The 22,271-nt window shown below is 42.6% G+C and overlaps 1 protein-coding gene across 6 annotated transcripts; it reads right to left on the bottom strand.

Moving 5' to 3' along the window:
* Positions 1–701: 701 nt before the first annotated feature.
* On the bottom strand, positions 702–22,180 carry TBX19 (T-box transcription factor 19). Of its 6 annotated transcripts, XM_074807662.1 has the most exons (12): positions 21,393–22,180; positions 18,149–18,296; positions 17,443–17,538; positions 15,261–15,482; positions 14,841–15,067; positions 8,805–9,069; positions 6,802–6,936; positions 5,930–5,991; positions 4,765–4,826; positions 3,945–4,133; positions 2,968–3,100; positions 702–1,762 (listed from the first exon to the last, which is right to left on the bottom strand). In XM_074807662.1, the coding sequence occupies exons 5-12, from the start codon at positions 15,035–15,037 to the stop codon at positions 1,528–1,530; spliced, it is 1,278 nt and encodes a 425-aa protein (XP_074663763.1). In that variant the 5' UTR covers positions 15,038–15,067; positions 15,261–15,482; positions 17,443–17,538; positions 18,149–18,296; positions 21,393–22,180; the 3' UTR covers positions 702–1,527. The 6 variants fall into 6 exon arrangements, with proteins under 6 accessions (XP_074663763.1, XP_074663755.1, XP_074663771.1 ...); XM_074807654.1 differs by having other exon boundaries at positions 18,149–22,180; XM_074807670.1 differs by having other exon boundaries at positions 15,261–15,427; positions 18,149–22,180.
* Between the last annotated feature and the right edge of the window lie 91 nt (positions 22,181–22,271).

Genomic DNA, 22,271 nt, shown 5'->3' with positions numbered 1-22,271 from the left:
TGTCTACCCAAAATAAAATGCTGCTCCCAGAGCCTGCATGCAATAAATGAGTATTCACAAAGGGAATGTTGCCGTATCTGGCAGAAGCAGAAACACCTCTGCAGAGACACCAGCTCGCAGGAGCTTCAGAGAATCCTCTTCTATACTTACGCTGAGGATTTTCTCTTCAAGGGCTACCTACCCAGCCCCTATCAGTGCTCATGACTGTAAACAGAACTGAATTGCTGCTGGGTATTTCATTATACAGAGATATCTGCATGAGTTAGCTTGCAATTTTGTCTTTACCTCTACAAAAGATCAAATGGCAGCACTCTTCTCTGAGAGGTTGATAGGGCTTGCCTGAGGATGTACATGAGAGGACAAGGAAGATTGGGGGACGACTGTTACTAGCTTCATCACACCAGGGGTTAGAAATCCCAGACAGGATCAGCCTCCACTATGCTAGGTGTTGTACACTCACACAGGATAGGAAAAGCTGCAGCCTGAAAAAGGAAGCCGAAGCAGACAAAAGGTGAGAGGGGAAACAGGTACAAAGACATAAAATACCATGCCCAAGAGCATACGGCCAGTCAGTGGCCAAGGAATAGAAAATTCCTGTCCTGTCAACTTGCTTCTGGCAGAGCTGCTTCAAATTGCTCACAGGCCATTAGGTGAAAAAGAGTGTATGTCAAGACACCTTGGAAAGGCACTGAGGAGATAAACACCATTTATTCATATTTTATTTGTACTCTATACCTGAAGCAAAGTGGAAATGTGAGCTGAATCTTTTTTTTCTATAATTCTTTTCCCTCCACCCTTTCAAAAATAGCACATATAGAAAACATTGGAACTTTTCATTTCAAAGACTGTCACATCAGACTATAAATGCTAAACTAGGTGCCCTTCACCCTGCTGCTACAATGCAGCCACTTTCTCAACTTGAATGTGTCCATTATCCCTATAGCACACAAACAGCAAACAGGAGCTGGAGAAGGGAATGGCACAGAGAATACTGTATGCAGGTGGCATTAGGATGTCAGACTTATTTCATCCCCTGAAGGGTTTAGTTTCAGGTATCGTGAAAACCTTCATGTGACAGATTCAGAAGGTCTTTAAAGCAGTGCTGTCCCTTCAGATTACCAGTTGTGAACTTGCTCACAATTTCCCATGGATTTGGCTGTTAGTTACAGAAAGGACTTTTAAAATGACATGCAAATATTCAGCAGCCATGTCTGCTTTGCTCAGTCCCATGTCTCTGACCATTTTTTATGTGATGTAGAAGCAAAACTAACTATAAAGATTCTCTCTGGACATCATCCTGAGTGACGCCTAAAGGTTACAGTAATAAGCCTCTTCCCATAACATTTCCTGCCTTTGCATTATGCATTTTGGCTTCTCTGGCACACAAGAGGTACATTATGGAAAGTGATGTTCGATGAAGTTGGTTTTCTGCATACGCATCCCTGCTCTGAGCTGCAATTCTAGGGGATCGTTTGCCATTCGTGTCAGTCTCGTTTGGCTGAGCTCCCCTCGTGAGCTGCCTGTCCATTAAAAGGAGTGTGAGGGTGTCCACGCAGAGTCGCCTAGTCTGGCCAGAGCCGCTTCCCCTTGCGTTTCCATGCTGCCAGACACCACTCCCTGCAGAGGGATTGGGACTGATGATGCAGTGGGTAAGGGGACATTCCCCCTTAGAAACACGCTTGAAGGGCTGCTGTTCACCTCACTTCCTGGGTTGGTAACATTTACAGCACTGTTGCTCACTGTCCACAGGCAAGGGTAGTGGCTGGAAAAAAAGCGGTACAAATTGAATGACTTATTTCAAAGCATTTTCCCCTGCACAAGACTTACCACAGCAAAGTCAAGTGCGTTATCTGCTAAAAGGCAGCTATCCCAATTGAGTTACTAAACTAGATCAGCCTTGCAGATCTTAAGTGAAAAACCATCAGCGACCATCAGACCTGGTGACCTTGGAGAGGGGCATGGAGTGGAATGTACAAATACATGTGAGGTCTCAAGATTTAAAGATCTTTTTCACAGAATCATCTCGGTTGGAAAAGCCCTTGAAGCTCCTCCAGTCCAACCATGAACCTCACACTGACCGTTCCCAACTCCACCAGATCCCTCAGCACTGGGTCAACCCGACTCTTCAACCCCTCCAGGGATGGGGACTCCCCCCCTGCCCTGGGCAGCCCATTCCAACGCCCAACAACCCCTTCTGCAAAGAAATCCTTCCTAAGAGCCAGTCTGACCCTGCCCTGGCGCAGCTTGAGGCCATTCCCTCTTGTCCTGGCGCTGGGTCCTTGGCTCAAGAGACGCATCCCCCCTCTCTGCACCCTCCTTTCAGGTAGCTGTAGAGGGCCATGAGGTCTCCCCTCAGCCTCCTCTTCTCCAGACTAAACCCCCCCAGTTCCCTCAACCGCTCCCCATCAGACCTGTGCTCCAGACCCTGCACCAGCTCTGTTGAATGCTTATCAATTTTAAAGCATTGCATCTGATTTTCCCAACACCTAAATTAGAGAATAAATGTGTGCATTTATTTTGGGAAAAGAAGGGCAAATACTTGATAAATAATTGACTCTCTGGTCTAAATTCCAGCCATTTCTAGAACTGTTTACTACCCTATTAACAATATTTTTATAATAGAACATGAATTAGATTGTTACATCCCTTCATAGGAATGGGATCCTCATTTCATGAAGGAGAATAGTGAGGAATATATAGAGAAAAATAATTTGGCTTTAAAACGCTCACAGATTGTAGATACCAAAGTTCTCTGTGGCTGTTCCAAGATCCTGGTTTTTCAGCAGTGCTGGGGAAAAAACAAAGCTCCCACTGATTTCAGGGCAGGAGATAATTAGCTGGTCAGAAAGATCTGTCCAGGAATCTCGAGTTGGGCACTTGGGACATGTTTCAAATCCTGGACGTCGATTAAAGCTTGGAAGAAAGTGTGAATCACCAGGGCAGTCCTACATGCCTCACTGAACTTACCTGGGTCCGGGGCTGGCAGCTCCCTTCGTGTGTGGCACTGAGAGCAAATTAGCATGTGGAGAGGATGGCAAAGTCCAGCTGTCATGTCCTGAGAATACCTGAAGGTTATTGCTGGAGCTCTCCAACAAATTAACTTTGGGGGGGGAAAAAAGCAACAAAGAAATCCTCAGTGACTTTTGCAAAGACATTGTCTTAAGGTAACAGAACACAGGTAGGGCTGAGGAAGCAATCTGGTCATGAGGTTTCTAACCATAGGTAAAAGGACAAAATTTATGTGCTTATTAAGAAAGTAGCAAGGTGCCATTGTAATTACAGGTGTATATATGAGAAAGTATGGCATGATAGACACAGGATATGCATTTTTGCAAGTCTTTTCATAAATGATAATTGCTATATGACTAGCAATGTTTTGATACAGATTTCCTTATAACTTGAGCTTAAATATTTGTGTTAAACATGATGCCTTGCTAAATTATAATTAGCAAGCAGATTACTTTATCCTTACTCTTGTTTCTGGCCAATTTCCTCTGATCAAAGTAGAACCAATTTCTGGAACTCCGCACCCAGATCCAGGGAGTGAAAGGGACTCAAAAGACATTCTGGCAATACCAAAATGCCTTCATCTCACATCAACTCCTACCACGTTCCTAAGGGCTGCTTCGACTCGAGATGCAACTGCTTCATGGCATGACAAGGACAGAAGGCTTGCAATGCTCTTTTTGTATAATTGTGAGCTGTACTTTAAGCAAGATCATTTGGTCTCATTTATAATTAACAATTCCAGTGCACCCAGCTCTTTGTACCTCTTGTTTTGCTGCCTTAAACATGCTCTACGCATTCAGATTGTTACAGAGACCCATCATGCTCTTTCCTAGCCTCAGCTTTTGCTTGTTTTAATGCTTATGCTAACTGAAAGCAAGGGTCAGGCAGGCAGAGAGTGTGTGTTCCCTGGAAGCAAAGCAGCATTACAGTTGTACCTGTAGGTGAATGATTTCTCTGCATGTAGGAAGGTGGATACGGAGCAGCCCGGTGCCCTCGCAGTGCCGAGTATCGCTCGCAGCTGTGGGGACTGTGTGGAGCTGGCAGAGGCAAAGGTCCAGTGTACTGATAATTAGAGCTTCCCGATGCACACATTGTATCTGGGTTGGAAATCAACCAGCCACCCACTTTGAGGGGAAAGAGAGGAGAAAATTATTACTGCACCAAAACACTGCAATACAATAAAGAAAGTAACCAGCCTTCTGTCAGAATCACCTGAGCCTCAGAAATACCAAGCAGATTCCAAGATACTGGTTTATGGAACAACTAACAATCAAAAAACCCCCAAAACCACCAACCCTAAAAACAAGACCTGAAAACAACTAACAGAAAATATCACACACCTCAAAGAACAAATGAAAGAAAAACTGACTATCATTAAAACAAGTGCAACCTCTGTTCCTCCCATTTTTTTTTTACCTGTTCAACAATGAAAGGTAATTTTATAGGTGACAAAAATAGTCACAGTTACACATACAAAAAAAGAGGGACAAAACCCTAAAAACATCATACATCATCTTGATTCTAGATTCCTCTTAATATTGAAAAACTGGATCATAAGGAAAACAATCTTTGCAGAAACTGTCGCATTATTTCCCACTGTGAGGTTTCATCAATCTTTTTTTTTAAAGGGTCCCTTTCTATGAACACAATTCAGGACTCAGTGAATGACTGGTACGATCTAGTTCAGCAAGTCCCAGCTTCCCAGCACCTATCATATCACACAAAACTTCCAGCTGACATGAATAAAAACCTTACAGTGAGAATATGTCATATGTTGACCTTCAGAGACTGTTTCTGGAACATCCTTGGGATGGTTTCTGAAAAACAAAATACTTAGTGGTAAAACTTCTCATTGAGAAATCACAAAAGAAAGTTAAAACCAGAACTATTCACTAAAAAAATGGAAAAGTTAAAAAGGAGGGAAAACCATCTTCTTTAACCACTTGCTAAGCAGCAGATTTTTCTGCAGTCTGCCATAAAGGAAGCAGGAGCTTATGTCTCATGGCATACATAAAAATGTTCCTAAGTTTGTGCCAAATTTCAGGGCTGAACCTGGAACTCTAAATCTACCTGTGGGCACCGTTCCTGCTTGCATCAACAGCCTCAGCCTGGCCTCCTGCCCAGACCACAGCAGGGCTCTGCCTCCTGCTCAGCCAGGCAAGCCGAGAGCAGCATTCCCCCTCCGCAGCTGGAAACCCTGACGCTGAGACACAGCAGCTTCTTCAGGTGTGAGAGGAATGGAAAGAAACACACCTGCAGGCATGTGGGATGCTTCACATATCAAAAGACATATCAAGTCCAAACAAAATTTGTTAGCAATTGTGGACTGGAATGCATCATTTGGATGCCTCGCTGTATTAGCACAGATGGTGCAAGTAAAACTTTGAAAGATAAACCAAATTTGTTTCCAATAGAAGCATCTCCAACATCTTATATAGTTAGCACCTACAGGTTACTTTTAATAAACACATCGTACATTATCACACAGATTTAACAATAGCAGTGTAGTTACAGTTACAGTGCAATTTCACTTCAGTTATGCTTTTCAGCATCTGCAGTTAACTTTTATTCTCCCTGAGCTATCAAATTATGGGATTCGTTGTAGCACAAGTACAACGTAGTGAACATATGTGGTGTATAACATTACTGGGGAAGTTCACACCATCTCATTCCAGGCTTCTGTGTAGACAGTGCTAAGTCCTAGGATCCCCAAGAGGATATTTCACCCACTTCAGACCCCATTGTAATAGTTTACATAGAGAATCTCCCCACTAATATCAGTGAAGTGACTCTGGATTTCAGACAGCAGACAGAAGATTAAGTTACGTAATTCATCTTTCACAGTGTGATGCTACTGTTTTAACCATATCAGCAGCAAATTGCTACTGGAGAAAAAAAAAAAAACAAACAACGAACTCACCTTTCTTTTGCATCCAGGAAGGCTTTGGCAAAGGGATTATACTTGATTTTGAGAGCTGTTATCTTGAGTTTACAGAAAACAAGGCATGTTAGTGAAGGCAATTTGGAATAGAAACTTGACAAAACATCTTCCAGAGTAATCTAAGTGGAACTGCCTTGGTTAGCCTAACAAAATATATCCCCACACATGATGTTTTCCAGGGCTGGTTAGCAGAGAGCTTTGCTCCTCGCTGAGTGCTGCATAGTGCTCAGTGCCACAGGCAGAACACCAGTCAGGGCAGCCTAAGGGCATGGTCCAGTCTGGCAAATCAAATCCTGTGGGATGGTGGACCCTTTCAAGAGAGTTTAAACACCGAATTTCTACCATGTATGAATCAAATCTGCAGCAATCTGCAGGGATGTGGCTCCTGAGTTACGAATTGTCACAACCCAAAGCATCCCTCAATTACAGTTTTGGGGTTGGGAAGGAATTTTCCCATGGGATGTTGCACTGTTCTGCAGTTGTATGCATTATAAGGAGCAGGGAGAGATAGGGTTATTATAACCATCAGTCATTGCTGGAGAAAGATAGTGGACTTGACTGTAGTTTTTTCTCCAGTAAGAGACTGGGATGCCAGGACAGATGGACCAGTCTGGAATAGCCATGGAAGGATATTAAACTAAACCTGGCTTAGAACTGCAGCCAGACACTAGATTAGACAATGTTCTACTGCAGAGAGAAGACAGAGTATTAGACTGGATGGAGCATTACACTGCATGGGACCGGTGGGGAAACAAGAAAAGGACCAGTCTGTCCGTGCTGATCTTGTAGGTGACAGGCTTTTAATGTATCTCATCACTGGTGACCAAGAGCACAGTGTGGCATCCGCCTACCTCTTCATTTTGATAAGCAGTCACAGCTATGAACTGCGTCTCAGGGAAGGAGCAGTTCATCACCATCCGGTGGGGGCCTCCTACGCGAACTATGTGTACCTGGGGCTCATATTTATGCAGGGAGTTCAACATTATCTGCAGAAAACAAAACAGAGACAGACTCTGGTATCCCACAGCTGCTCCCTCGCTCTGGCTCTATAATAGACCAGATGTCACTGCTAAACCTCCCCAGGCAGTGATTACTGAGAGCAGAAGGGCAGGTGCCTTCCTCCCTTCTGATGAACCACAGGGCTGAACAGAATGAGACTTCACTGGGACTTGGATTTAAAGCTTTTGATACAGCAGCATTAGTGAATATTTGTGTTAGCAGCTCTGGCCTTCAAAGCATTGGGCTTCCACTGCACTAGAGGCTATTGAAACAGCTAAGGGGCAATCCCTGTCCTGCTTCTACTTATCTGAAAGACTCAGAATCACCATCACAGAAATCAGGGCCAAGAGGGAGCTGAGGCAGTCACCTAGTCATCTTTCTGGGCAAGATGAAGTGCATCTAAACAAGCCTTGGCAGATGTATCTAACCTGGCATTAAAAGCTGTGAATAGCGTTGATTCCACAATGCACCTTCCTCAGGAAGTCTATTATATTGCTTAATTCTCTCTACTGCAAGAAGAATCTTTTTTTTTTTTTAAATCTGTACTTTGAGAAGTGCTGTGTGCATACACACATACATACATATATATGGAAGAACACAGCCATTAGCATAAAGCACTGCTAGTCAGCTATTACTTTCTAATAACACCACAGAAGGGGAAGCTGAAGCAGAGCGGGGACATGGTTTACCTTAACACTGTCACCAAGATTTCAAAAGAAAACAAGGGGAGCTTCAGTCATTTGTTATTTAGTGACTTTTGTTTGGGCTCTGTTTCTCATACGGCTTTTCCGCGCCGGCTTTCTTCTTCTTTCCTCTCCACTTCACCATATATACATGTCATGTTACCCTGTTTATTCCCCAGGGTCTCTTTGACCTTCCAAGTTGGTTTCCTGTAGCTTTTTTACCCCCATGCATACTTTTCTGAGGCCTTTGACTTTTCTGAGGTCCTGCATGCAGGACAAGAATTTGCAAATTGAGGTCTCGTTCTATGCTCCACAGTAAATCTTGTGTGCTGATTCCATGTGTGACTTAGGAAAAGTCAGGACATCTGTCTGTTCTCCAGTAAAAATTGAGATAATTTCCTACCTAATTAGGGTCCTGGGCTTATGGAAGTACCTCACAAGCCAAATGGAAATAACAGATAGAGAATGTATAATATTTACATGAAAGAAATTGATTCTGGACTGACAAGTATCATCCGCTGTAGGAGTTTTGTACAAAACAAACAAGCAAACAAAAGGTCTTGTGCAACATTTTACCTTTAGATGCATCATCAAAAATAAAATACGAAACAAACCTAATTTTCCTGTTTGCATTTTTAAGGGGTTCAAAGAGAAAGTCACTTATTTCTGGTACATGTGGTTTCTTTCCAAAGGCCAAAGCTGATTCAATAGAATATTGATAATTATCATGATGCAGAAGCAGACATAGTAATTATTTCATTTAGGAGAAGCCTTTTATTCTGCTATCTGACTCCTGCCAACATTCCACTTACACCAGACAACATGGGGGAACACAACAAAAACCTAATACCCGTGACCATTTTTTCCCCCTTCTCTGAAGTCCTATGTAAAAATCCCCAGCACACAAGACCAACTCTGAAAAGCCCCCCGATGATTAAGTAAACCACAGCACTCTGTCTCTCTTAACATCAAGAAGTCCATTAAAATCTGAAAGCGCCAATTAAGGCCTGTTTATTCCTGTTTACATTTGGCCTCCAGAGAATAATTGGCATCTGTGGGTGAAGAGGCCTGTAAGGGCCTCTATAATTACATAAATGCACCCTTGATATTTCTTGATTGGTAGGTGCTTGCAATCGAAGCCAAGAGGTGTATGGGGAAACATCAGGCCATACCTGCCCACTCCCATTGAGCTTGTTGGTAAGTTTGACTTTGCTGAAGGAAATGGCAGCTTTCATCCAATGGGCCCCAAAGTTGGGAGAGTCTGGGTGGATGTAGACGCAGCTGTGGTTTGGAGGCTCCGGTTTCCCAGCTGGCACCCATTCTCCGTTGACGTACTTCCAGCGGTGGCCATCAGTCGGGGCGAAGTCCAACAGGAAGGAATACATGGCGTTTGGGTCCAAGCCTGACACGCTGATCTTCAAAACAGGGAACATCCGCCTGGCCAGGAAACAAAAAAAGGGAGACACCCCTGGAAACTGGTTTTGAAAGACTCTCCTCAGTATGTTTGTGACCAGATGCTCACAGATTAGGTCAATGTAAAACACATCCTCCTTCCCTCCATCTGTCTGAAGAAGTCTCTTAAAGGTTAATTATTTTATTTTTATTTTATTTCAATCATTTGGAAAAAAAAAACGTTACCTCTGAAGTAGGACACTAATGTCTTGATCATGCCAAGAGTTATGAACATAATGAACTGTGTGTAGTGTCAGCAGAGTCCATGGGATCCGGACATGCTAAATACATCCTTAGGTGTGGGACAAGAAGGCATGAACAGGATTGAACAGAGTTGAAAATGGCTGAGCAGGTGGAGCTGAACCACGGATTCACTGCATTAACTGCAGAATCCTATTATAAAGTGCACTTCTTTGGTGCTTAGATTGCCCTGACACACGCTCCCGTACTCTGTCCAGTGGCCGAGTTGCACGTTGACTCTGGATATATCCTCTGAAATCATGCTGCAATCTCCAGCCATCAGGACATAATCCCAGACAGGTACTCACCAGACTCCAGTCAGATTTATTGACCACACTACTCTATACAAAAGGTTTTTCTCCCTTTCTTTGAAGGGACAGTCATATTCTATAATCTTTGTGAGCCAATTCAGTCACTTCCCTCTGTCATTTCCTGTGGCTCTTGTGTTAATCCCCAACATCTCCCACTTGAGTAATGGTTTCCAGGTGGTGCTATTCCAAATGCTCTAATAAGTCTGCTACACTTTCCTTGCTTAAAAATACTTCTTTACATCAGGGTTGTGTCAGGTTAGTCTGGCATGATTTAAATTTAATAAAATGCTTTTTTATCTCATTTTCCATTGTCTTCCACATATTTCATTACTCTCTCCCTCCGAATATATCCTGAATTCTTATTACAGGGATATATTAAAAAGTCTGTAGTTAGGTGAAATGTGTTTTCTCCCTTTCTTAAGTGCAAGTATTCACATACTGTCCCACTACCATTACATAAATCTCCAGTTTGAGAAGCCTGGTTAAAATCCCTGCAGTTAGACCTTGCATTTCACAGAATCACAGAATCATCAAGGTTGTAAAAGACCTTGAAGATCATCTAGTCCAACCGTTAACCAAACACTGACCATTCCCAACTACATCATTTGGCCCCATCCTTCCATATTCCCTGACCTCATCAGCTTGATCAGGTTCTTCTGCTTTTAGTTTCACCTCAGATGCAACATTGTCCTTTACTAAGCTCTAAACATCTATCATCCAGCCTTCCCACCATCCTGTGCATTTAAACCTGAAATCCTGCCTTTGTTTAGTTTTGGGAAAATGCTCCTTTTGTGCTTAAAGGTCTAATGCCACCTTTTCTCAATCCCCTTTTAATTATTATTTTTTTCTTTTGTAAAGGAGATTTGCAGCAGCTCACAGCTAGACTTGCGGCAGTTTTCTGTCTGTCCCAGGACTTGTGATCCATACCATACAGCTATGACTTGGCATCTCAGTGCCTGAAAGACTGTAGCAACAGAGTTAGTAGGGCACCAACAGTTTCAGGAAGTGGGAAAAAATTGTGGTCAGCAGAACAGAGGAGTCTCCCAACCAAGGTATCCTATTCGTTAGGTTTCTCAGCTGGTCGAGGAATGCACATCGTTACTGTGGAGGACTATTATAGCTGTTACGTACCACCTCCTACATTCTTCTGAGTAAGAGGCCTCCCTGCCCCGGACCTCTGTACCAACCTCTCCTGGCAACTGCCATTTTGCCATGCCACATTTTTATGTGCAGGCCAGTGAATCTTCAAGCTCCTTTTCTCGACGGGTACAGAGAGACTGGTTACAGCAAGCAGCCGCAGCAGTTGCCAGAGGTCCGTGGCCACGGGGCTAAGGTAAGGTAGCTCTCTAGGCTTAGTTAGGTAGCAGCACAAGACGTCCAAAATACACAGGAAGGGAACTGAAACTCCAGGCTCTCTCAAGGGACACCAAAATTCTCTGCCCCTGCAGAAACTCCAGTGACAGCCAACTGCAAATTGCTAACGATCTCCTATGACATCCCACTCACCACCTACCTTTCTGGGCACCTTTATATAGTTCTTGCTGTATACATTCAGCACCTTCTGCTGACAGGAAAAAACAGGATTTCAGAAATTTGAGATTTTTCATCCAATATGATGTTGGGCCCGTCCAAACCTGAGAAAGATAACACTGAACCGTGATCTTTCTAACTAAATAGAAGCTTAGCTGAGGATTTATATGCTACACTTAACGTGTCTTTCTGACCAGGGTGCACCAGCTATCAAACTGGGATGTGATAAAAAGTATGGATGCATTGCTCCCTGCACCCCCCAGGCCCCCTACAGTCAGTCTTCAAAGTAACACACATATTTAGCTGAAATTGAAGTGGAGGAGAATAGTCATCCACATGAAAATTTAATTTCAGTAGATTTCTCAGAACTATTTGTGTTACATACAGATTGTTAATTCCTCTGCCCACAATGCAGGTTCTCTGCCTTTCTACCTGAGAGGCTTGAATTTATCCCCAAAAGACCTATAGACTAATGCCAGAAGAGAATACAGTTATCATCAACTCTAACCTCCTGTATCACAGAGATTACAGCACTTCCCTGCGTTAACCTGCTTCACACACAGTTAATCCTCGCCTCACTTGGACCAGCATGTCTTGACTGTACAGATTCTAAAACCTACCACCTTACTTGTTCTGCTGATTAAGTGGCTTTACTGCTAAAATCACATTTGTCTGTCATTTAGCATGGCAAATGATGATTTCTGCAAACCTGTTTCAGTCAGAATGTTTGTTTCAATGATCGGGTAGGTACACCCGTGACCTCCATTACTGCAAGAGCTGAGCACTTCAACCTCTTCAATTTATTTAGAGCAGATCTGCTACAATTACTCCACAGTACAGAACTTGAGTGGGAAGATGTTTGATATCAAACTTGAATGTGTAGTAACCAATAAAGTTGCTTTAGCATTTAAGCGTGGAAAGGGCTTCTTTCCCCCCCCTCACATTTGCCTGCAATGACCCACTGTGGATTCTCCCCATACACAGAGGGGAACAGTGGCATCTTCCTGCCTCCAGACAATAGTGTGGATCGCAGTCTCAGGATACTGCATAGCTAATATGGGATAAACACAAGAGAGAAAACCTGCTCCATCAGAAAACACTGTTTGATATTGAAATGCCGACTGAATACAATAAATCTGAGTAAAATTGGAGACTGATTCCCACCGCATCAGCTGCACCCATTGGGATGTATTTGGTGATATAGCATGCAGTTTAATTTCACTGATGTCTATCTTGTTCAGAATACATCTATCTTCCCTGCGTACCTAGGCATAGTGCTATGGCAGGTGATTATTATAATGACGTACAATACAGGAACGGAGACATATCTATGTATTAACACTGAAGTTGGTTCATCTAGTGATATCTGGGGACCCTCGGTACCAATTAGAGATGACTCAATCACAGCAGATAGAATTGTGCATGCTAGAATTTGACACTTGAGGATCACTAATCAGTCGGCTTTTCATTCTCTGGGTTGCTCGTGTATCAGGTTTTGGTTTAATTTCTGAATTTTCCTAACAGTGTGTCCACACAAGCTGTATTAGTTTTCACACACAGAAGTTCAGACTGGCCTTTCTCGTTAATTGAAGAACAGTTTTCAAAAGCATTCATACACCCTTCAGCAAGAATGAATTAGTTCTACTGATTTAAGTAGCAGCAGAATTAGATCAATATTTTTTCTACCGAAAATCCCTCTGGAGACAATCACTGAAGAATCTTGAACCTGAAAAAAACTCAGCACTCACAGGAGACTGTCTCAAGTTTGTCTCTTTTTGAATAGCATGGAGTTATTCAGAGAGCTCCTTTTTTTGGTGCCCTGATGGTTTGTTTATGGAAGATACTTTCAGAGATACAAGAGATCCTCTTTCATAGTCCCTCATGCTACAGTAATTTTGTTAAAAGGCTTTATGCAGATGTGACATACTTTTGTAATTTTTAATTTTGAGATTGCTGTAGTTTGATTATAAAGAACCTATTCCTGCCCCCACTGACATTACTAGAGCTGGCCCTGGGTTTAGGAAAAATACAATCAAGCTGATAAGGAGTGTATAAGTTAGAATAAAGAAAAATAAGGCAGCAGCTCACACAATTAAATAAGAAGTAACCAGGCATATTCAAATAATAAAAGATTCCCTTATAATCACCTTAAAAAGATTTTGTCTATGCACTCACCTAGACATTTTAGAGGGAACTAGTATCACCATGTAATCATGATACATTAGCTGAGAGGAAAGAAACTGAAAAAAACCTGTTGGTAAGGCATGTTTCTTTGCATCAATTTAATTAACTTGAGGCAAACCTATCTCACCTCATTTTTGGTCAGTTATGCTGCTGAGGAGTCAGTTTAAGCTGCCGTACACTAAGTGAAAGTCCACTCAGAAGTTTCCTGGAGCCTAACAGCAGTCTTTAAAGTAATTTAAATGAAGCAAAACCAGCTTCTTGGTGTAAAAAGAATCTCAGCAGAAGGTTTTTATCCTTACAGGTTATTAGGAGGAATCAGAATGGCAATAGGCAGTGTTACACCAAGAGCTGGTATTTTGGGAAGGCAGCCGTTCTCTCAACAGAATAACCTTCAGAGCCAACAGGCTAGATTTTCCCTTTAAACTGCTTTCACCTATGTCCCTGTCAAGCTACAGTCGACAGTAATATCATCCACAAATTCTGCTAAACCAAAGTTTGCAAAACGGATAAAAGTCACACCACATGCATAAATCTTTCTCTCCAACTCTTAATTTCTCTCTTCTATGCAGATCTCCTGAGAGGTCTCACAAAAGAAACGTGTGAGGGGCAGGGGGGTGCAGCAGAGGGCTGGCGAGGGTACGTTAAATCAAAACCTTAGTACCACTGTACCAGCAAACCTGGTTCTAGTAGCTGCCTCTCTGTTACGGGCTGGACTCTGCTGTCAGCCCAGCTCAGAGCAGAACCTCTGCGGAGAGCTTCCTTCCAGCCAGTGCCCGATTCAGAATTAGTATCCTTCTCACCAGGTTTTGCACTCTTTTCCTGTGCCTTCTGTGTTCCCCAAACAGCAAGATATGTGATCCATTAACCTCACAATATTTTGTCTTTCTAAAACTGTGTGTGTTAACCAAGATTCCGCAATTGTTTCTAAGGGCACCAGCAACAACTACGGAGCAATACCACTGTGGGACCACACAATCTGGACCGCACACACATGCCACGTAAGGCACAGTTTTATTTTACCCCGTTCTGGCACAGACTGCTTGTACAAGTTATTAATACCCAAGGCCAGAGAGACAGGAACTTCAGCTGGGGAGAACAACACCAATCTGCTTCTGTACAGTAATTTGACGTCTACAGGTAAGGACTTGCTAATAAAGGCTGATGATTATTAGTACAAAAAGTCATTCAAAAATGTTTTGAGAGGTACCATCTATTCCCTTGAAAAAGTTCCCTTTTCGTGCAACCTCAGTCAATATATTTCTTCACAGGCAGGAACAAAGGCTGGCAGGAAGGGTTTAGCAGTGACCAAGAAGGAGCAGGGACACCCTGTTCTGTTCAAATGCTGGTTTTAGGGGACTGCGAGGCTGTAGGGATAAAACTGTTACATGCTCATTGCAGTTCTTTTGAGTCTGCACACAGTTTATTATTATACCACTTAACCCCCCTGGCTGTCATCTACACTTAGCCCACAGTGCTGAGCAGATCACTCACCTGCCATTCTTGGTCACGATCATCTCATTAGTGACTTCCCTGAATCTCTGCCAGAGCGTTGCATCCTCTAAGACAACCTGGAGCTGTTTCTCAGTGGGGTCACCTTTGTCTCTCCCAGCCCGGAGTTCGCTCTCCACTACGCTGAGTAGCCTGGAGACGGTGCAATCGCTGGGTTTTTTGCAGCCCAGGTCTGCCATGACGACTTGACTGCCAGAAACTTCAGGTAGCTGTTAAAAGACAAAAATAATAAGCTGAATCAAAAAACAAGTCAGTTGTTTGGGCACCGTCTGATAAACGCACTCTCCTCACTCTTTTGCCACTGCCTAGCTCTTTCCTCTGGAAGTCCCAATGGGCAGTAACACCAGCGTGTGGAGGTTTACGCACACACTCCACACAAAAAGAGGACTATCTCCTAATTACCTGTCAGACGGTCAGGTGGGTGGCAGCCTGATGACTCAATTGGCTGCCTTGAAAGAAGAGTCCTCCATCCAAATTAGCATGCTTTTATCTTTTTTCAACCTGAAGTGGGTCTAATTGTTCTGCTTGAGAACCAGGTTTCCATTAATGAAAATTGTTTCATTTCCAGGCTGAAACAATGCATGGAAATTGCGTTCACGCTGAGGCGGACTCTGACTGAAGGAGCTGGTAACAGTCAAGATAGTTACACAGAGAAGGTAGTCTTAAAATATTTTCACCAGGCATGTCGAATAAACACATTACCCTCATTCCTATATGTTCCTGAATCAAAATGTGATAGTAAGAGACCCTTCTGCACTGAGGTTTCAACGCGCAAGAAAAAGGTAGCATCTCTACACTCCGCAGCTGATGCCTACTGTGTCCATCCCTTGGTCCCACTGTCATTCACCAAACCCCTGCTGCACTTTACTGCACTCCAGCTGCATTTCCAGGGACAGACCCCATGCTCTGGGGCTGGGCGTGAGCCTAACCGCTTGAGGCCTGGCATTGCTGACCTGCTCAAGGTCCATCTCACACAAAAGCTCCCTCAGCATCCCTAAAACAGGCGTTCCCTCTCACCCTGGGCTGCGACCTTCTCTGATAAACCTAATCCAACCGCACACACCCTCCACAAAGTCACCATTCTACTGAGAAGTCCAACAATTTCAGCACTTAGACAAGGATATGAGAGACCTGGGTTCAATGTCATGCTGAAGGGTTAAGTGGAGGCCACGTGAATACCAGCAACCTGTAAACACTGGACTTCTGCACATAACAAGGCATTTGAGTGCCTAATTTCTCCCAATCTAGCTCCAATAGTGTCTCTGAAATTGCTGGTCTGTTGGACATGACATAGTCAGGGACTTGATTATGAAAATGTACTGTTGGAAGTCATTTTTAGAGAAATATATTTTCTAGCTACTTACTGAGAACTTTGCATTTGTTTCATCCAAAAGCCCCTGCTGAATTCCTGTGCTTCCAGTTCTGTCTAAAAGATGAAATGACTTGGTGGATCACTGATGGGATTTATAAAGACACAAAAGAGTCTGGCAAACTTGGTAAAACAGGATTTAAGTTATAAATCCATCATTTGACAAGGCTCGAGATCTTGCAGTTAAAAATCCTGAGATACCATCCACCTAATCTGCAAGGGCCAGAGCTTGTTCATCTTATTCGTGGTGTACAGCACCTTATTTGGCAACTAGTCCTACTAATCCCTCAAGCCCTACATGAAATAAGGATACTGGCTGCAAGTCCTCAAAACTGCACAGCTGCAGGTGTGCAGCAACGTGATGTTCTGCAGGACAGAAGACTTTGCTGCTCAGTTCCCAGCAATCTCAGCACCACTGGAAGGTGGAAGCCAGGCAGGTCTGAGGTATTTTTACCTGCGGTTCGTCCCAGTCATGCCACTTTCAAACTTCACGTTCTAACACAGCTTCCCTCTTTTCTTTTCAGCCTTTATGTACCTTTTTTTGTCAACTCATAACAAAATTACCTAGATTGTTCTGTCATTCAACTCACCTTGCGAGTTACACCAGAAGGTGTCAAATAGCAACTTCTAGTTAATATCCAGCCCACTTGCACTGGTGAACAACTGAAGAATGTACTTTAAAATCTATAGGATATTTAGGTACTTGGAAGTGTGCCACTTTGCATTTGGAAAAATAATTGCATCTCAGGTACTATGTTTGTGTAACATGGAATATGCTCATGTTTGGGTTCTCCTTTCTAAATGCTCAAAATGGAAAGAGAAGCTACTACTGTAATTTTTCCCTGCATGTGATCAAAGGGCATAGCAAATGCAGAGGAGACTGTATGAGACAGTTTTTAGTTTCATTATGTTATAGATGTAAATAAACACAGAAATCGGAGCCGGTTGAAGTACTGTGTATTTCAATTCAACAACTTCAGTCTTTCAGACAGCTCCAGAACAAATACATCTGCATTATTTTGGGGTTTGTTGGTTTTTTAGACAAAGCTCTACTTCCACACAGCTTTTTTTACAATTATTTGCTCAGAAATCAGGAGATTCAAAGTTGAAGTAAGTAAAGAGACAACAGATCACAAAAGTAGTAATATTTCAGTAGTTGCACACAATTCTTTCTAGGACAAATAAAAAGGGAAGCAGCTTGGTTTTCATACGTACTGATTGCCTCTCTCCCACGGGGCTTCAAGTGGAGTGATACCATATTAGAGCCTCCGACAAATCAGATCCAATGTGCCTTCCTCAAGGTGCTTAGAGCTTAAAGGAAATCAAAAACAAGCACAAAAGTGACAACAGTTCACCTTGGTGGAAGGGTTTCAAACTGGGGAAGCGAAACACTGTCTCACCAGCAGACACTGGTGAATTGCTAGAAGCAAAGAAAACGGTCAGCAAAGATAGACTGGAAATGGAGGCAGACACAAAGCAAGAGAAAAGGAGGGCCTGCCCTGAGCACATTGCTTGCCCACAGCATTCCTGGGACTGAGCTGTGGAGAAGGAAGGATGTATGGAAGGAATGGATAATGGACCCATTCCAGTAATGGGCTAGAAAGCAAGTTTTTCATTAATAAAACTATTTTTTTTTACAGCTAGCATCCCTAAGGGAAAAGCACAAAGGCATTTGGAGTATCCTACTAAAATTTGCATCCTGCACAGTAACAAAATGCAGTAAGTTACATTTGGTGCTTACAGTTCTCACCCACACAAGGTACATGATGCTTGAAAGTCTTGTGTCCCAGAGGGAAAACACTCCCACAAACGTAATCCTTTAAAATACCTGACTTTCATACAGTTTTTATTTTAATTTTATAACTATGTTATCACAGCTCAGGATGCCTGCAACCACATCTTCCAAAATGAGAGTAGTTACCTGTGGTGGGCTAGTGGGAATAGCCCAGCTGCTATTTTCAGTGTGGCGAAGGGTGTTTCAGCTGTAAGAGTTCAGACTAAGCACAATTTGTGATGTATGTACCAACATATCCAGAAGGCGCAGCTCACCACTGACATATCTTTCCAACCTAGAAGAATTCGCCAAAGAAATAACAAGTTTGCAGGCGTGCAAGCAGATGATCAGCTGAATGCGCTTTGCCCTGAGATTTGAGTTCAATACACATCCAGACCCATCTGAATCCCATCCCACACGTCAGGCTTCCTCATGTCGTACATTGCCTCTGCTCCCCACAGCTTCCACGGGAGAGGGCTGCAGAAGAGAAACTAGATAGATTCATAGTCAAAGTTATTTGCTTTTTGCTGGGTTTTCATTTAAAAAAAATATTAAGGGTGGAAATCTTTACTTTAAATATTTAAGGAGAAGTAAGAGACATCCTCTAATCTTATGTTCCTCTGCTCACCTAAATAACGACGGTGAATACTTCCCAAACATCCCTTCCCTCTCCTACTTTCTTGCAAGATTAATTTTTACAGATGCTGAAACGGAGGCACAAACAGATTAATGTCACTGGACGCAGGTATTGCCAGGACACTGAGAATAATCCACTCTCAGATGTCAGGTGGGTTATTTCTTGGGCTGGAAGTTAAATCTCCCTGAACCTGGCATTTGAAGAAAAAGCAGCTGCACTTACTAACACAGTAACAAGGTGACTGACAGTCACTGCCACTGCAAGTGGGACAGAGCAGGGCCAAAGAACAGAAGACTATTAACCCTCTTGTGCTTGTCCCCTGTTTAAACAACCAAATCAGGAGGGGCATCAGAGGGAGCAGAAAATGCTCATACAAAAGCTGCAATGTTGTAAACTTCCCCCAAAACCCAGCTGGGAGAACTGGGCACTTCCAAGTAGGGATCAGACACCTCATGGCTCACAGCCAGTCAGATCTAACCCTGTAAGTTAAAAATGCAAGTACAACACTCAATCATCTCCAGCCATAGTCAGGATTTACTAATAAGAATTTAGTGACTCATATTTTTAAATGAAGCAATGAGGGCTGGGGAGAGGAGTGAAAGAACAATCCTGCAACACTTACTGGAGTTTATTCACCAAGTTACAGCAGGACAAAACAAGGTGTTATTTTTGACTTTCTAATTAAATTAGTTCTAAAACCCTGCTGGCCACCAGCTGGTGAGATACAGCAGAAAGAAAAAACAAACAGAAAAAAGAAAACAGGTAATTAAAGAGGCCTTCCTGACCTTGATATTGGATAGCTGTTTTTTGGCCTTTAGGTACATGTTTCCAAATAAAAGGCAGCCCTTTGTGATCAGATGAAATCGCAGAGAACAAGACTCACTCTTTCCATCTCCAAAGCTCCCACTAAAGCATTCAAACAACTACCCCCGCTCTGAACATTTAGTCCCGACAACACTGGGAAATGTAACCTCCATCACCATGACACTCCCAGGAAATCAACACCTATCAACTACCAAGGAATAATTAAGAGAGGATAAAAAGACAGCTGCTTTCCCTCTGTTTTTTAATCATGGATCCAGCCCCTTGGGAGATTGCTAGGTTAGCAGAGACTTAGAGAAGATTAGCCTTTTCATTAATGTCAGGGGGTGAGGGGACAGTTTTGATAACTTCCACCAGGTATGTTCTTAGCAGTGAGGCAGGCAGCTTGTTCAAGTGGTACCTCCCTGCCTGGTGTTATAATTGAGCTTATAACCGAGGGTAATTCTGAGCTCAGAAAGCATGTGAGGCTTTCCAGAGCAACCTTTCTTCTTTTAGAAAAAAAAAAAAAAGAAAAAATCCTGCCGTGGTCAGGCTGGTGATAAATGTAAGTTAGTTTGTTTTAAACAATAATTATACTCTTCCCTAATTTGTTTTTCCTACTTAAAGATCTTCAGTGCTGTCTCCAGACATGGAGTAGCACCTAGAGCAAGAAACTATTACTGTCCCCATTTTTAAGATCAGAAAATAATAAAGAATTTAAGAGATTCTAAACAAACTTTTAAATTCTATTTACAACATCTCAGAACAAAAGTAATAGGTTAGGTGTTTATATTAGGGAAATCAAACATGCACTTTTGACTTGGACACCTAAGTTAAAGCTTTTTGTTAACCATCAGAGTTAACAAGTTGCAAGTATAACTCAGTTGAAGCATTTGACTCTCTCAAAAGTGGTGAGCCTGACACATCTTGTTACACGCAACTAGAAAACACAGGAGCACACGCCCATGATAATTTGTTTTCACTCCACATATTTGGAAGTGACAGCCCTTCAGAGCAGCAATGAAATCACGTCAGCCAGACGATACTTTCAATGTACCATTTTCCCCCCATGCCAGTGTTACTCCACACTTGCTTCTGCGGAGATTTTAAAGCACAAACTCTCAGGAATAACTTGTCTTAGAGATGCCACAAGGGAACCCAAGAAAAACTTAAAAGGGTTTCAAATAGACTAACTTAAAATATCAATCCCGAAGATTGGCAGCTTAGATATACTTCTTCATCTCTAATTCATCAGAAGGTTTCTTCAGAAAAGTGAGAAAACAGAGGATTTTGTTCCCTTTAGGCATCTCCAGCCCTTCATGGCTGGGCAGTTACAAGCCTGTACCCCCACTGATACTGCAAGACTGAACTCAATAGGGAAAGTACAAATAAGGGAAGGAAACATGTATCAACCTCTAACTTTGAACTTCTGGCATCCACGAAATACCCTCTCTTGCAAATCAGACCTTGGGAAAGGAGAAGGGAAAGGAGCAGACATTGAGGACACAGCAGCCTTCCAAGTCTCATCATTGAATTTGAATGTGGTGCTGGTGACTGCCCCAACATTTATCCATGGGACTCAGGGGATCAGATGCTGTAGTACAACTGACAAACCCTTTCAGAGTATTTCTAAGGAGCAAAGTCATCTACAGAACACACTTTCTCTAGAGGGCAGCTAATCATTCATTGTTTACCCGTCTCAAATGATTTTGTTTGGTTTTTTAAATCATTCAAGACCTCAGCTTGAGAGCCATGGGGCAAAGTTCAACAGCTTTGTTGTTAGGCAGGAGGTTGAACTAGGCAAGCAGAATAGCTCTACGCTATTAAATATGGAAAGGATTTATTGCCTTTTTAGGACTCAGATTCATAGCTGTCTCGATACAACACAGATGTATCAAGCTCGACAAACAGGCCTTGGAAGCTCTAACCTTTTCAAAAAGATAAAATACAAACCCCTAGGTTTCTATATTACAGGAACGCGCGCTGCTGCTTCCGTTTCAAACAAAACTTTGGAGTTTCCTGCAGGACAGAAATTTCAGGTCAGTCAGCTTTGAGACAGAGCTTGTTTAGAAGAACAATCAAAAAGAAAAAAAGTAACTGAAAACTTAACACAGTCCCCCACAGCACACAAGTCTCACCACCACCCTTGCAAAAAAAACCCCAAAAAACAAAAAAACCCTGCAACTGCTTTGGTTTGCCCCGTCAGAAGAAAGTTTAGTGTATTCTGAGCAGCCCAATGCACAGCCCTGTTACACTGCCAAGGAATATTAAAACCACAGCAAGTGTCTGGATGACTATTAGGCATAAACTTAAAAGGACGTGCTTTCTGAAAGTTTAAAAAAGAAGCCACAAAAAATTAAGATCATTGCCTCTAACTCTACTTTTAAACACACATTCATAAATCGTTGGCTTTTTACTTCCAGTGTACATCAGTGTTCAGAGTGTATTTATTCCTCAGAGAAGAATCAGAGGCATGTTGCTTCATAAGTCTAGTCTTTGCTGACAGAACAGCATCAGGAATTATTTGCTCTATACTGTGGACTAAGCCAATAATTTGTTGACTCTTGAAGTAAATAAGTAAGTAAGAAGTAATAAAAATATCATCCCCACCTTAACAACTCTAATTGTGCCAACCGGGTGTCTAGATGCACACAACCATGCCAGTAAGAATTTGGTTGAGCTAGACATATGCTGGGTGAAGCAGCTGCACAGCAGTGGTGACACAGAAACTCCCCTCAGCAGTTTATGTTGTGTACACAGCAAAGGAAGTGAGGATAAGACAATCACTTTTTTAAAAAAACAAACAAAACAACACCAAACAAACAGACCAAA

Source organism: Strix aluco, chromosome 2, assembly GCF_031877795.1.
Source record: "Strix aluco isolate bStrAlu1 chromosome 2, bStrAlu1.hap1, whole genome shotgun sequence".
Classification (NCBI taxonomy): Eukaryota; Metazoa; Chordata; class Aves; order Strigiformes; family Strigidae; genus Strix; species Strix aluco.
The sequence above is the reverse complement of the archived record's forward strand: the minus strand, read 5'-3'. Positions and strand labels throughout refer to the sequence as shown.